General features: G+C 40.6%; 1 protein-coding gene across 1 annotated transcript in view; it reads left to right on the top strand.

Annotated features, from left to right (window-relative positions):
- CATSPERE (catsper channel auxiliary subunit epsilon) overlaps positions 1–10,493 on the top strand; it is a 198,400-nt gene extending 187,907 nt beyond the window's left edge. Inside the window, exons 21-22 of the mRNA XM_032389395.1 lie at positions 4,106–4,159; positions 10,340–10,493. Coding sequence (XP_032245286.1) covers positions 4,106–4,159; positions 10,340–10,493 — 208 coding nt within the window. The remainder of the gene's footprint in view (positions 1–4,105; positions 4,160–10,339) is intronic.
- The last annotated feature ends 4,722 nt before the right edge of the window (positions 10,494–15,215 follow it).

The raw sequence follows: 15,215 nt of genomic DNA, 5'->3' as shown, positions 1-15,215 counted from the left end.
AAGGGATAATGATGAGCTTGAATACAATTTCTACTTTACCATGTCCAATAAATGAATTACACTAAAACATGGCAACATCACATAAGGCATGAGGGAAGACCATAGCTAGTAGGAAAAATAAAAATGCCACAGAGTCTGGGGTCACCCCTACTAGAAGAGTTTCACGAAACAGTAACTCAAAAAAATATGTGTGCCCTCATGTTGATCATAGCATTATTTACAATAGCCAAGACATGGAAGCAACCTAAGTGTCCATTAATGAGTGAATGATAAAGAGAATGTGGTATATATAAGTATACAATGAAGCATTATTCAGCCATAAAAAAAAAGAAGGAAATCCTCTACCTCAAGAAAGAAGAAAAATCTCAAATAAACAACTCAACTTTACACCTCATAGAACTAGAAAAAGAACAAAGCCCAGAGTTAGTAAAAGGAAGGAAATAACAAAGATCAGAGAGGAAATAAATCAAATAGAGACTAAAAAGACAATAGGAAAGATCAAGAAAATTAAGAGTTGGTTTTTAAAAAGATAAATAAAATAGACAAAATTTTAGCTAACCTCAATAAGAAAAAAAGAGAGAGTACTCAAATAAAATCAGAAATGAAAGAGAAGTTACAACTGATACCAAAGGAATATATAGGATCATAAGAGACTACTATGAATAATTATACACCAACAAATTAAACAACCTAAAAAAAAGGGTAAATTCTTAGAAACATACAACCCGCCAAGACTGAATCATGAAAAAATGGAAAATCGGATCAGACTGATAACTAGTAAGGAGAGTGAATCAGTAAGAAAAAAACATCTCAACTAATAAAAATCCAAGACCAGATGGCTTCATCGGTAAATTCTACCAAACATTTAAAGAATAATATCTATCCTTCTCAAACTCTCCCGAAAAATATAAGAGGAAGGAATATTTATAAACTAATTCTATGAGGCCAACATTACTAATACCAAAGCCGGACAAGGATAACACAAGAAAAGAAAATTACAGGTCAATATCCTTGATGAATATAGATACAAAAATCCTCAATAAAATATTAGCAAACTGAATTCAACAATACATTAAAAAGGATCATATAATATGATCAAGTGGGATTTATTCCAGGGATGCAAGGATGATTTGACATCTGCAAATTAATCAATGTGGTATGCCACATTAACAAAATAAAATCATATGATCATCTCAGTAGATGCAGAAAAGCATTTGACAAAATTCAACATTGATTTATTACAAAAATTCTCAACAAAGTGGGTGTAGAGGGAACATACCTCAACATAATAAAGGCCATATAGGACAAGCCCACAGCTAACATCATACTCAGTGGTGAAAAGCTGAAAGCCTTTCCTCTAAGATCGAGAAACAAAGATGCCCACTTTTATTTTTATTCCACATAGAGTTGGAAGTCCTATCCAGAGCAATTAAGCAAGAAAAAGAAACAAAAGGCATACGAATCAGAAAGGAAGAAGCAAAATTTTCACTATTTGCAGATGACATGGTATTATATTTGGAAAACCCTAAAGACTCCACCAAAAAACTGTTAGAACTAATAAACAAATTCAGTAATTGTTGCAGGATACAAAATCAATATATAAAAATCAGTTGTGTTTCTATATTCTAATAAGGAACTATCAGGCAGAGAAATTAAGAAGCCAATCTCATTTACCCATGCATCAAAAAGAATAAATTTAACCAAGAAGTGAAAGACCTAGACCCTGAAAATTATAAGACAATGATGAAAGAAATTATAGAAGATACCAATGAATGGAAAGGTATTCCATGCTCATGGTTTGGAAGAACAAATATTGTTAAAATGTCCATACTACCCAAAGCAATCTACAGATTCAGTGTAATCTCTATCAAAATTCCAATGGCACTCTTCACAGAACTAGAACAATCCTAAAATTTGTATGGAATGACAAAAAAAAAAAAAGAAAGAAAGAAAAGAAAAGAAAAAAAAACCAAATAGCCAAAGCCATCTTGAGAAAGAAGAACAAAACGAGAGGCATCACACTCCCTGATTTCAAATTATACTACAAAGCTATAGTAATCAAAACAGTATGATACCAGCATTTAAAAACAGACACATACATCAATGGAACAGAATAGAGAGGACAAAAATAAACCCAGGCATATGTAGTCAATTAATTTATTACAAAGGAGCCAAGAATATATGGTGGGGTAAGGACCATCTCTTGAATAAGTGGTGTTGGGAAAACTGGACAGCCACATGCAAAAAAATGAAACTAGACCACACACAAAAATTAACTCAAAATGGATTAAAGACTTAAATGTAAGACCCTATGCCATAAAGCTCCTGGAGGAAAACATAGATAGTAAGCTCCTTGATTTCAGTTTTGGCCATGATTTTTTGGACTTGACACCAAAAGCAAAGGCAACAAGAGTAAAAATAAACAAGTGGGACTACATCTCACTAAAAACCTTCTGCACAGCAAAGGACACCATCAACAAAATGAAAAGTCAACCTGTGGAAATCACACATCCAATAGGGGGTTAATATACAAAATATACAAAGGATTCATACAATGCAATACAGAAACAAACAATCCAATTAAAAAATAGACTGAAGATCTGAATAGACATTTTTTCATGACATACAGATGGCCTACAGGTATATGAAGTGGTACTCAACATCACTAATAATCAGGGAAATGCGAATCAAAAGCTCAGCAAGATATCACCTCACACCTGTTAGAATGGCTAGTCTCAAAAAGACAGGAGATGACAAGTGTTGGCAAGGATGTGGAAAAAAGGGGATCCTGTGCACTCTTGGTGGGAATGAAAATTAGGACAGCCACTATGGAAAACACTATGGAGTTTCCTCAAAAAGCTAAAAACAGACTACCATATGATCCAACAATTCCTCCCCTAAGTATTTTTCCAAAGAAAATGAAAACCCTAATCTGAAAAGATGCACCCTCATGCTCATTGCAGCATTATTTACAGTAGCCAAGACATGGAAACAATGCATGTGTCCATCAATGAATGAATGGGTAAAGAAGATGTGATAGATAGATAGATAGATAGATAGATAGATAGATAGATAGATAGATTAGATAGATAGATAGATAATGGAATATTATTCAGCCATAAAAAAGAAGGAAATCTTGCCATTTGCTACAACATGGATGGATCTTGAAAACATTATTCTAGAGTCTACTTTGGTTTGAATCCTACTTTTGCCACTGGTAGATATGTCATCTTAAGCGAATTGCTTAGTCTCTGAGCTTATTTCTTTGTTTGTAAAATGAGTCTATAATACCTATCTTATAGTATTCTGAGGATTAAATGACAGTACCTGGGTAAAAATCCCTAATTTTGCTCAATCAAGTTAAGTTCCTTTCGTCTCTTTTCTCCCAAATGAAGATAGGTGAAATGCTATCATTAATGTTTATTTAGCTCTGTCTTGTCTCATTCCAAGCAATCTGATAAATCACGAGAGATACTCAGTAACTTTAGAAATAATAACATAGTGCCCTATGTCAAGTTCTGAAGATTCTTAGCTTCCTGAGCCAGCCTACATCAGGTGCACGTCACAGGCTCTTCGATCAGAAAAACCTGAATTCAAATCCCAGCTCTGCTACAGACAACTGCAAACTTTTGCAAGTAGCTTAACCTACCTGAGCCTCTGTTTCTTCATCCAAAAGAAAGTGTTGCTATGAGGATTAGGCAGATAATTCATGTAGGACATTCGATACACTGTCTGGTACGCAGCAAATGCTCAGTTGGTATTCACTTTCAACAAGTACTACGTGCTCAGTAAAACATTATGATTATTATTAACATTATTCTTGCTGTTGCCTTGGGACCCACTATCAAAAACGACATCAAGATGTTAGGAGGGCAGTGAGGTTGCACTGACAAGCTCGGAGAAATCGTGCTGCAAGCAGCCCAAGTCACACGTATGGAAGAATCACCACAGCTGTGATGTAAATGCATCTCTTCTCTCCATTATCGAGAAAGTGACACCTTCATTAAGATTATCTATGATTTGATCATTACCATAAAGATTTGGAGGGAGGCTTTTAATATATTGCACTTAATTTAATCGTTAATATTATTTGTCTCATTTGCAGTTTCTGTAACCTAACAGCTATATTTGCAATAGAGACCTTTGGAATGATTCCCAGGTAATGCCTGCTGCCTAATTAGGCTTTAGGGAAGGGAGTCGTAAAAGACAGGGGTGTCAGCCAAAACAGGAAAAGCACCTCTCCCCCATTTCGCTGGGACCCTACTACTTCTGCCCTATATGTGACATCCTCAAATTGTATGTATCAGTTATCCTAGGGATACAGCGGGAAGGAGTTTCTGAGAATTGTTGCTGCAGCTGGGGTCCCATTTTGTCTCATCCCCTCAGCGGCCACTGTCTTCCCATTAAACACGTCTTTGAACCCCACCTGAAGGGCAGAGCCTAGGCTGCCGCGGGGGGCCTGGGAGGAGACAGTGGCTGCTTGAGTCCGCCCTCAACCACTGGCCATCATTCTGATGCATCCAGAGACAGGTAGGAAAGGCAAGTTCCTGGACTCCAGTCTCCTTGGAGAGCAAAGTCTTAATGCTAACACTGGGATCGCAAATGACTTTGCTTCTTTGTCCTGGGCCTGGTTTTTTGTTTTTGTTCTTTTGTAAAATGTTAAACAAAAATGGAAGACAAACAATGAAGTTACTCATGGCCCACTTTAAATATCACTGACTCCTTGATGTTTTGTGCCAATGGAAGATTAACAGTGTGAATAACCTACAAATGAGATAAGCCACGCATTATTTCTAAGTGACTTTGGGAAACATCTATGGCCTTTGGCAGTGACTTTTAGATTGCCATGTTTGGTTTAGATGAATATTAAGAACATACGTGCACACTGTCAGAAGGGGGCATTGGTGAATTGGAGAGGAGAGACAACAGTGAAGGAGGATTTCACCTATTTGCCCCAGCTCACCTCCCAGGAGCTGGATTCCAGCAGCCAGGGGATATAGTGCAGCTTAGGGGTTGTCCCTAGGTTAGTGACTGCAGCTTAGTCTCTGTTACACCTGAGCCCCCAAAGTGGGTGCAGAGGCAGAGTGGGGGTTAGCTGGTGGTAACCATTTTCCTAGTGAGAAAGCCCTTTTCATGAGCAAACATCGGCTGAAGATCAGGCTATAGGAGGCCAAGATCTTGGTGCTTCCTTATCTTCTGGAGTACTCAACCACTTTCCCAAATTTTCCACTGTGTCCTTTGGAGTTGTTACCTTTTAACCAGCAAACTCACTTAAATCCTCAATCGTCCTCTGAGCTCCCACTCTATGTCCCTCCATCCCCCAAGGACACTGCTTCACCTTCAGCCTTCTAGAGTGATGGCTGTTTACTTTCCAATGACCCCCAGGTGCCTCAGAGTGCCATTACCACTTCCAGGCCATTATTTATCCTGGGTCTTCTAAAACAAAACAAAAAAAAAACTTTTTTAAACACACACCCTTTTTTCCTTACATTTCAAAGTGTACTACTTCAATAACACTTGCTAGTACTCCCTACCCCTCTGGGATTTGCCTCCCCCCAATCTGGCAAGCCCCCAACTACCTACTTTAGCAGCCAAGGATTGGTAAAGAAAGTTACACAAAGGGCAGATTAATCACCAACTTCATACAGGTCACCAGCACTACCTGAGAATCTTAGTATCTTTCTCTGGTCAACCAATACGTCCACTCTCCATAACTACTTCAGACCTTATCGAATCGGCTTCCTCCTTGGACCATCTTTCCTTAATGAACATCAGATGAGCTTGTTTCCACCATTACAAAGAACTTAGAAGCCCGCAGGAAGGAACACTCCTGATTCCTGATTCCAAACACACCTACCAACACCTATGTTCATTCTCTCCTTTTTCCATCCTGTTAAAATTAAAGACATTTTATTCCTCCTCCTTAAATATAATTCTTCCACAGGTGCTCTGAACCCTCTTTCCACTTTCTAAGGAAACTTCCAAATGAATTATTTCTTCTCTCTTTTATATATTCAACTTTCTCCCTCAACTAGATCCTCCCTATAGGCTTTTAATCACCCCCCAAGTTTTTAATTTAAATATATATAAAACCCCAACCTCCTATCCCCCTCCAGCTGCCATTCTCTCCCCCCAACTTTGCGAGACAAACTTCTCAAAAGGCTTGTCTACATAGTCTCCTTTTCTCTATATTCTATCCCTGTTTCTCTAATCCACCCAATCTGTTTTCTGTCTTATTACTCCACCAATTACCCCTCTGCATTGGTTTCTGAATTAGATAAAACAGCTACCTTTCCCAGTCTTGAAGGACTGGCCTCAGATCAGAGATGAACCTTATTCTTCAGCCTGGCCCTAGCTGTTTGTGGTCTTCAAACCTTTGATTGTCCAAGATGCCTTCTTAGTTCCCAGGACCTCGGTGTCCCAAAGAAGAGGATCTCAATCAGCACCTAGATGCAGGCTGATTGGAAGCTGGACCCTCAGGCAGCAGGTTTTTTTAAAGTATGCAAATAGACCTCTTTCAGTGAAAGACTAGGAGATGGGTGTTTCTGTCTACTCCGTCTGCACCAAGTCCTGGGTTAATAGCCAGTTAAACTGAGTTTGTTTGTTACAGTCCTGTACTACTAGTGAATGTAGTAAGCTCTGTGGGCCACCAGAGCCAGGCTATAAAAGGTGTGTCCCCTGGACAACAGCCATAGTAGCTGGGGCACAAGACATGTGCACAAGCTTCTTTCAGAGAGATACCAGTGACCTAGGGAGAAGCAGAGGGAGAATTTAAGATGGCACTGGCCACGCTCCCCAGAGTCTCTGGAGAGGATTGCAGTCAGGCCCATGATTTGTGTAAAATCAGGAGCCTAAACCTCAGGTTGCTGCTTTTAAGATAAGCAAATGGGCCTCTTTCATGGAAAGGCTGGGAGATGGGCATTTGAGTCTGCTGTCTCTGTACTGGGGGGTGGGGGGGTGGCGCTTAGCCACTGCAAGTCCTCGGGACCCCTTTGTTTGCTCTCACCCCGTGGGTCTCATCCATGGGTCTCATAGACACAAGCCCAGGTGGCTTTCAGAGCTAAGTGTTTGGGGACCTGTCCCTCAGGTGGAACTTTCATAAGTTGGGACTCGACATGGGTCCAAACTCTTTACTCCAGGGAGAAGCTGGAAGTCAAGAGTTCCCTCCTGGTTGTATGTTGCTGCACTGGGTGTGGGGTTTATGGTAAGGCTGTGTCCCAGTCTCTTCTACCCATTTTGATGTGGGTAGATTTTTTCTCATTCACCCAATGTGTAGATGTTGCTCAGCTAGTGTCTGGATTTTTTTTGGAGGGAACTGTTCCTTAGGTAGCTGTGGCATGAGTGTGACTATGGAAGGAGGGGAGTTCAGGAGCCTCCTATGTCACCATCTTGAGCTGGAACTGGCCTACACCGAACCTGATAGATATTTGCCAGTCCTTATCTCATTTTATGTTTCATCCGTGTTGACTTTCCCTTTGACCACCGTATTGCTTTACGGGTTTTCCTAAACTTCTATAGCCACTCCTTCTCAAAGTAGAGAGCCCTGACCTCCTTTACAAGCCAGTAAATGTTGATTTCCCTCAGGGCTCCGCCCTGGTCTTGTGAGCTTCTCACTTTGGCAAGCTCATCCATACTCATGGCTTCAGTAAGCATCTATATACACATGACTTCCAAATCATATCTCTGGCCCATCCAGAGCTATACATCCCACCATCTATTAACCTCTTTTCTCAAAAAACTGGTCAAACTGGACATGCCCCAAAATGATCTCGTGATCTTATCACCCACTTCCTTGCCCCATTATTTGTCCCACTCTAAAAGGGATCCACCAGGGTAATTGTATACAGGTGTCATCACACAGCTCCAAGAGAATCCATTCACATGGGTTATAATATGAACAGCGCCTTCTGGAGATGAACAGTGTGGCAACCCTGTTTTCCAGAGTTCCTTCTCTCAGGAAAGAGCACACTGAACTGTACAAGCCAAATACCTATGAGTCAAAAATGAAAACAAGAAAAACCCCCCAAAAAACAAAAAACCTAGGGTTGTGTTCATTTCTCTGTTTCTCCCAGCTCATCCAAACAGTCACTGGCTCCCATTCATTTAATCTCCTGAACTGCCCTTGAATGGATCCACTTCTTACCAACCCCATCACCAGCACTCCAATCCAAGCTACCATTGTCTCAGATGGGAACTACCACAATAGACATCTGACAGATCTCTCCTCATTCATTTCTATTTTCTTCTGGTTCATTTTCTTCACTGGAGCCAAAGTGATCTTCTCAAATGCTAATTTTATAACTTGAAAGCTTTAAGTTTCTTTCCTCAGAATGATAACTCCTCAACATGGCCTACAAGACCTTCCATGATCAGGCCGCCACCTACTTCTCTAATCTTGTCTTGCATTATGTTCCCCTCATCATCTCTGCTCTAGACCCACCAACCTTTCAGTCCCCAACCTTCTCCATACTCTGTCCCATAGCAGGACCTTTGCACATTCTATTTCTTCTATCTGGCAACTCTTCCTTCCCCTCTTTTTTTTTTTTTTTTTTTAAGATTTTACTTATTTATTTGACAGAGAGAGACTGAGAAAGAGCACAAGCAGGGGAAAGAGCAGACAGAGGGAGAGGGACTCGATCCCAGGACCCTGGGATCATGACCTGAGCCGAAGGCAGACGCTTAACCAACTGAGCCACCCAGGCGCCCTCCTTCCCCTCTTTATCTACTTAACTTCACCAACTTCATTTCCATTTAATTCTTCAAATTTTAGGATAATTATCTTTCCCCCCCATGGAGGCATATCTTGACCCTATCACCAGGCTAAATCCTGCTATAGTAAACTTTCATTGCATTGTATATCTCTCCTACTTAGTTCTTATCGCAAGTACAATTTTATATTTCTTTTCTCATCATTGATTAACAATTATGTCTCCACTAAAATGTAAATTCTCTAAGGAGATGGGGACCATGTCTATTATTACTTATCATTGTTTTTCCAGGCACTACCACAATACCTGGCTCATATCAGATGATTTGTCAAGTTAGTTAATTAACTTCCAAGAAGGAAACCATTCACTGGAGCCAGATTAAGCTTGTATCCACATAGGAGGAAGGTCAGAGTAAGAGGACTAGGACCTGGGGAAACCGTAACACTGCAAATAAATAATTATGGCCTAAAAAGGAACCAAAAACTAAAGTGAGATACCAGGACACCAAACAGAAAGTAGCACAGCATTTGGCTCAAGCAGTAAATCCGCTCTGGTGGGAGGCACTCATGCAGAGTCCCAGGTGAAAGGGCAGATGTCTGGCACCCAGCTAAAAGTAGGATCTAATAAGTGGTGTACACACATACACACACACACACATGTGCATGCGCACACACACACCTGGTTGACCCTCCAGTACCTCCAATTCAATATGCCCAAAAGTAAACCAACTATATTTACATGCCCTCACTAAAGTGCTCTTCTCTCTGAATTTCCTCTGTCAGTGAATGGTGATAGCATCCTCACAGTCACCTCATTCCAAAACTTGGATGACATCCTTTACTCTCAAACCCCACATCTCAACAATCACCAAGATCAATCCAGTCTAACTTCCAAATCTGTCTTAGATCTATCTGCTTCTCTCCACTTACTCAGCCACTAATTTAATTAAGACCCTCATCATACTTGCATTATTAAAAAACCTCAAAACTGGGGTTTCTTCCTCCACACTCATACTTCCCATTCATCCATTCTTTACCCTACAATCAGAATCATCCTTCCAAAACCCACACCCTGGAGCTTAATAAAAGCTGTCTCTCTCACTTCTAACCACTGATCATTCCTCACCTCTCCCACTCTGCCTACCACCTGAGCTCTAATCATACTGAACTAGTTTTAGTTCCAGAATGTCTGGGGTGATCTTAAGGTTTTCCCATGCCTCCACAACTTTGCATAGGCATCTCCCTTAGCCTAAAACTCCATGCCCACCTGTTTCTTCCTCTACTTCCAGGCATTTTTATCTGGCGAACCCATTCTAAGGCTCCGAGTCCTACTCCTATCCAGCTAATTCCGCTACTCAATTCAAAGGTCCCCTCCACTGGAAGGCCTTCTTGTATGTCTGGCCCCCATGAATTTTATATTTCTTTCTCTCATTCTATTGATCACACTGTCTATTCTCTTCCCTAGTCAACCTCTAACACTAAGAGGCAAACATCCTGAGGGTAGATAAGATGTCTTATTAATCTTTTTTTCTGTCAGTGGCATAGGAATTAGTCATTCAAACATTGTTTGACTAAATAAATTAACAACGAAAGTGAATGATGACTTCTAATGACTTTTTTTTCCTATTTCAGTCCAAGTGGCTACCTGGTTGCTGCCTTCCTATTTGTCCTGATGCTACTGTTCTTCAGTATTCTAGTTTTGAGCTATTTCCATTATATGAGGATTTATAAACAATATCTTTATGAACCAATTAACAGATATGATAGAAAACAAAAGAATAATTAGGAAAAATGAAAGTTTGTTTAGTATTGAGATATATATATGTAGAGAGTGTATATATATATATACTTACAAGTGTGTGTGTGACCAAGAAATACTAAGGATAAGCACATAGTATGTATCAACAAATTCAAGCTCTAAAAATGTTCTTAAATTACCCAAGACAAATATTCTCATATCTATTGCATGTTATAAAATTAATTTTAAGATATTTGCCCTTACCTTAAGGTACTCTATATACTCTTATATGGCTTTTTTAAAAATTAAAATAAAAGAAAACTAAATTTGCCTATTAATATCATTCTTAAGAATGAAAGTAAATTTTTGAAAGTGTATAAATATGTCAAATATTTTTTTAGCATGGGGTAGGGGCAAAGGGAGAAGGACGGGGAGGAAGCAGACTCCTCGCTGAGCGCAGAGCCTAACTGAGAGTGGAGACTAACTCAGGGCTAAATCTCACGACCTGTTCGTGCCCTGAGCCGAAATCAAGAGTTGGGACACTTAACCGAATGAGCCACGCAGGCACCCCTCAAATATTATTTTGCATGAAATTTTTCATATGAAATCTTATATAGCTGTAGTTAATTTATGTATAAAAGGCTTAATGTGTCCTAAAAAAATCTGTCTTAAATGTATTTCAGAAGTTCTTCCAGTGGTAGATTCACACATGAAACGTACAACTTATTATATTGAAAATGAGAAGCTGATGCTCTAAACTTTGAAGTTTTAGAATATGATTTCCATGTTCCACATAAGCTTCTTAATTTATCTAAATGTTACCACAGCTTTCAAACAATTAGTATTTGTAACAGTCAGAGTTCAACTAGAGAAGCAGAACTTGTGAGAGGTGTGTGTGCATATGTGTGTGTGTGTGTGTGTAAAGAGATTTATTTAAAAGAACCGGCTTATGTGATTGTGGAGGCTAGCTAAACAAGTCTGAAATCTATAGCACAAACATCAAGAACAGAAGATCACAAAAAATAGAAGAGCAATGTGGAACTCCATGGGCATAGATCAAAGCGTTGTCCATAATTAGAATTTCTTATTTTACTGAAATCAAGAGCAAGACAGGGATACCTGCTATTCATCACTCTTTTGAAAGTTCTGACATTACAAGAGGAAAATAAAATGAAATGACCATTGTAAATACTGGGGGAAAGGAGATAAAAATCCTCCTTTTCAATAATAAGATAATATGCCTAGGAAACCTAAAATCATTAGAAAATTTTAAAATTACTAACAAGAATTACTAGATTAAGATAACTTGATAGCTCAATATGAGATAAATATTTAAAAATTAATACCTTTTCTAGGTGTCTGCCTTCCACTCAGGTCATGATCTCAGGATCCTGGATCAAGCCAAATGGACTCCCTGATCAGCAGGAAGTCTACTTCTCCCTCTCCGTCTGCCCCTCCCCCCAGCTCGTGTGCTCTCTATCAAATAAATAATAAATAAAATACCTATTCTCTATAATGTTCTATAACAGCAATAGAAAAAATAAAAAGTAATCTATTCATTGAAATGACTAATTATATATAATTAAATTTAATATAAAAGGTTTTAGACATACATGAAAAAATCATTAAAATCTTTATTGAGGGAGATAAGACAAAATCTGATAAAAATATTTAATAAAAAAAAAAAAAAAAGCAAAACTACCCAATAGAAATGAGAGCAAAGAATATAGTCATTTTACAGAGGACCATACCCAAATAGCCAATAAACATATTTAAATCAACTATTTTTTAGTGTTTACTATGTGCCAGGAATTGTTCTAATAATTTGCCTAACCCTCTTCAACAACTCTGTGAGGTGGGAGTATTATTGTCCCAATATAGAGATGAGGAAACTGGTTCAAAAAGGGTAAATAATTTTTGTAAGGTCACACTGCGATAAGAGATGGAGTTGGAATTCACACTCAGGCACACTGGCTCCAAATCAGGTGCTTATCCACTGAGGATTCTGGAGCTCACCAACAGTCAGAAAGATACAAACCAAAGTTACAGTGAGGCTTGCACTCCTCACCTGAGGGCACAAACTCAGACGGGTAATACTCTTGCGAAGTAACGAGGGTCAGGGATGGGAAGGAAATTCTCTTTTTTAAAAACATTTATTTATTTATTTGAGAGAGAGTGCGAGCGGGGGGAGGGACAGAGGGGAGGGGAGAGAGAAAGAATCCCAAGCGGACTCTGTGCTGAGCATGGAGCCCAACGTGGGGCTGATCCCATTACCCCGAGATCGTGACCTGAGCCCAAACCAAGAGTCAGATTCTCAACCGACTGAGACACCTGGGCGCCCCAGGAAGGAAATTCTCTTGCACTTCAGAGGGAAAAGCGACTTATTTCAACTTTTTTGGAAAGCAATCCAGTAAGATCTATTAAAAATACACATGCTCTTGGACCCAGAAATTCCACTCTTAGGAATCTATTTATGGGATGAGATGGGACAGGGAGGATATATATGCTGTATCATTGGTTGTCATGACAAAACTCTACCAAAAAAAAGTGCCTTTCAATAGGTGAATAGTTGAATAAATGATTGTACATTGACTGCACAGATCAATCTGTACTAGTTGATTTAAAAGATTTTCCACACAGTTTTGTTAAATGAGAAGACCAAGCTGCAGAGAAGTAGTTACAGGACGATCTTATCATATAAACGAAAGAAAAGCTCTGTGTATGAGAGCATGAAGAAACGTATGGAAAGATACATATCATTTTGTTAACAAGGTGTGCATGCGCACACGTGTGTCACCGTGGGAGGGGGAGTGGGGATATACCAAGAGATGCAGAGGGGAAGTTATAAACCGAACCCTTAAAATTGTGAAGAGGGAAACAAGAGGAACAGCATGTGAAACTTGCTCCTAATTGTAGAACCGGGTGTCTGCACAAAGACAACGAAAGGGCCATAGTCATTCAACTTAAAATGATGTAATTCCAGGGGCGCCTGGGTGGCTCAGTCGTTAAGCATCTGCCTTCGGCTCAGGTCGTGATCCCAGGGTCCCGCATGGGGCTCCCTACCCAGCGGGAAGCCTGCTTCTCCCTCTCCCGCTGCCTGCCACTCCCCGTGCTTGTGCTCGCTCTCTCACTCTCTTTCCCTCTGTGTCAAATAAATAAATAAAATCTTTAAAAGAACATGATGTAATTCCAGGTGATATTTGCTTTCTTGCTATTGTTTCCCGCCACACTGAACTTAAACTATTTTTTGAAAGATTTTATTTATTACAGAACACGAGAGAGAGAGAGAGAGCACAAGCAGGGGAAGCTGCAGGCAGAGGGAGAAGCAGACTCTCCTCCCCGCTGGGCAGGGAGCCCCACAAGGGGCTCGATCCCAGGACCCCGGGATCATGACCTGAGCTGAAGGCAGACACTTACCAACTGAGCCACCCAGGCCCCTGAACTTATACTATTTTTATTCATAAAAAAATAAAACTCTTTTCATTGTGGACAAAAGAATGGGAAATGAAGAAGTGCAGACAGCAAGTGGAGACAACTCTTTCAGGGAGTTCCTTTCTTTCTGTGACAGGGAGCAAAGAAATGGAGGCCAACTGGAGGCAGAGAGGAGGCTGGGAAGATGTTATTAAATACTGATAGGAATAATCCAGTAGCTGGGGAGAATTGATGATCCAGGAGAGAAAGAGGGTACCTGTTGGTTCAAAATCCTTGAGTAGGCAAGACGGCTAAGATCCAGACGGCTAAGAAACTAAGAATGGAACATCTCCCTCACTGTTGCAAGAGGGAAGCCAGAGTTCCGGAGTTCCGATGTAGGTGGGGTGGCAGGAAGATTAGTGGTTTGTGGCAACCTTGAGAGTGCTCCTCGCACACCTCCTGCCTCAACAGTGCAGTTGACCCAGGGCGCAGGCAGCTGCGCTCTGACACCCACCATCACATTTGCACCAAGGCCACACACACCCCCACGCTGCCCCCCTCCGGTGTCTGAGTGCAGGGGGGTTACTTAAGCAGACCAGATCCTGGGGAGACTGGGACTGCTGCCTGCCTGCCTCAAGGACTCCTGAAGGCTTTTCCAAACCTTTGTATATTGCATGGCTATTGCATGGCTATTGCATGGCCATGTGGGACACCTCCATCCAATCTCTGTCTCTCACCGTTTTTTTTTTTTTCCTCTCTCCCCCCCTCTCTCTGATGATTCTCCCAACCTTCCACAACTTCCTATTTCCTTTCATTTGAGTACTTCCTCTAATAACATCACTGCATATTTAATCCCATATTGGTGACTGTTTCTCAGAGGACCTGGAGTAACGCAGTGGTGACACGAGTGGTCCGAGAAAACAGGCGGTCAGAGGGCATTTGAGACTGATCCATCACTCAGCAAACAGAGACAGCACCATCCTGGAGGGTATGAGGGGCCCGAGTAGTTTCTGGCTTGAGCTAGTGTTTCAGTTGCTAAAGTTTTCATTGGTAGTGACCTGGGGAAATGTCCTGGTGGAGGGCAGTGCTAGCAGATGCAATGAATGGAACAAGTGTTTGAAAAACATGGGCTGACAAAGAACAAGGTCTGCTGGTTACTGCTAAGTTATGTGGGTTTTTTAAAATATTTGAGAGAGAACGAGCACATGCACAAGCAGGGGCAGGGGGCAGAGGGAGAAGGAGAAGCAGACTCCCCACTGAGCAAGGAGCCCGATGCCCGGCTCCATCCCAGGACCCTGGGATCATGACCTGAGCTGCCTCATTGACTGAGCCACCCAGGCGCCCTAAATTATGTATTTT

This window comes from Phoca vitulina, unplaced genomic scaffold, assembly GCF_004348235.1.
Source record: "Phoca vitulina isolate PV1807 unplaced genomic scaffold, GSC_HSeal_1.0 scaffold54, whole genome shotgun sequence".
Lineage (NCBI taxonomy): Eukaryota > Metazoa > Chordata > Mammalia > Carnivora > Phocidae > Phoca > Phoca vitulina.
This window is presented reverse-complemented; position numbering and strand designations above follow the sequence as displayed.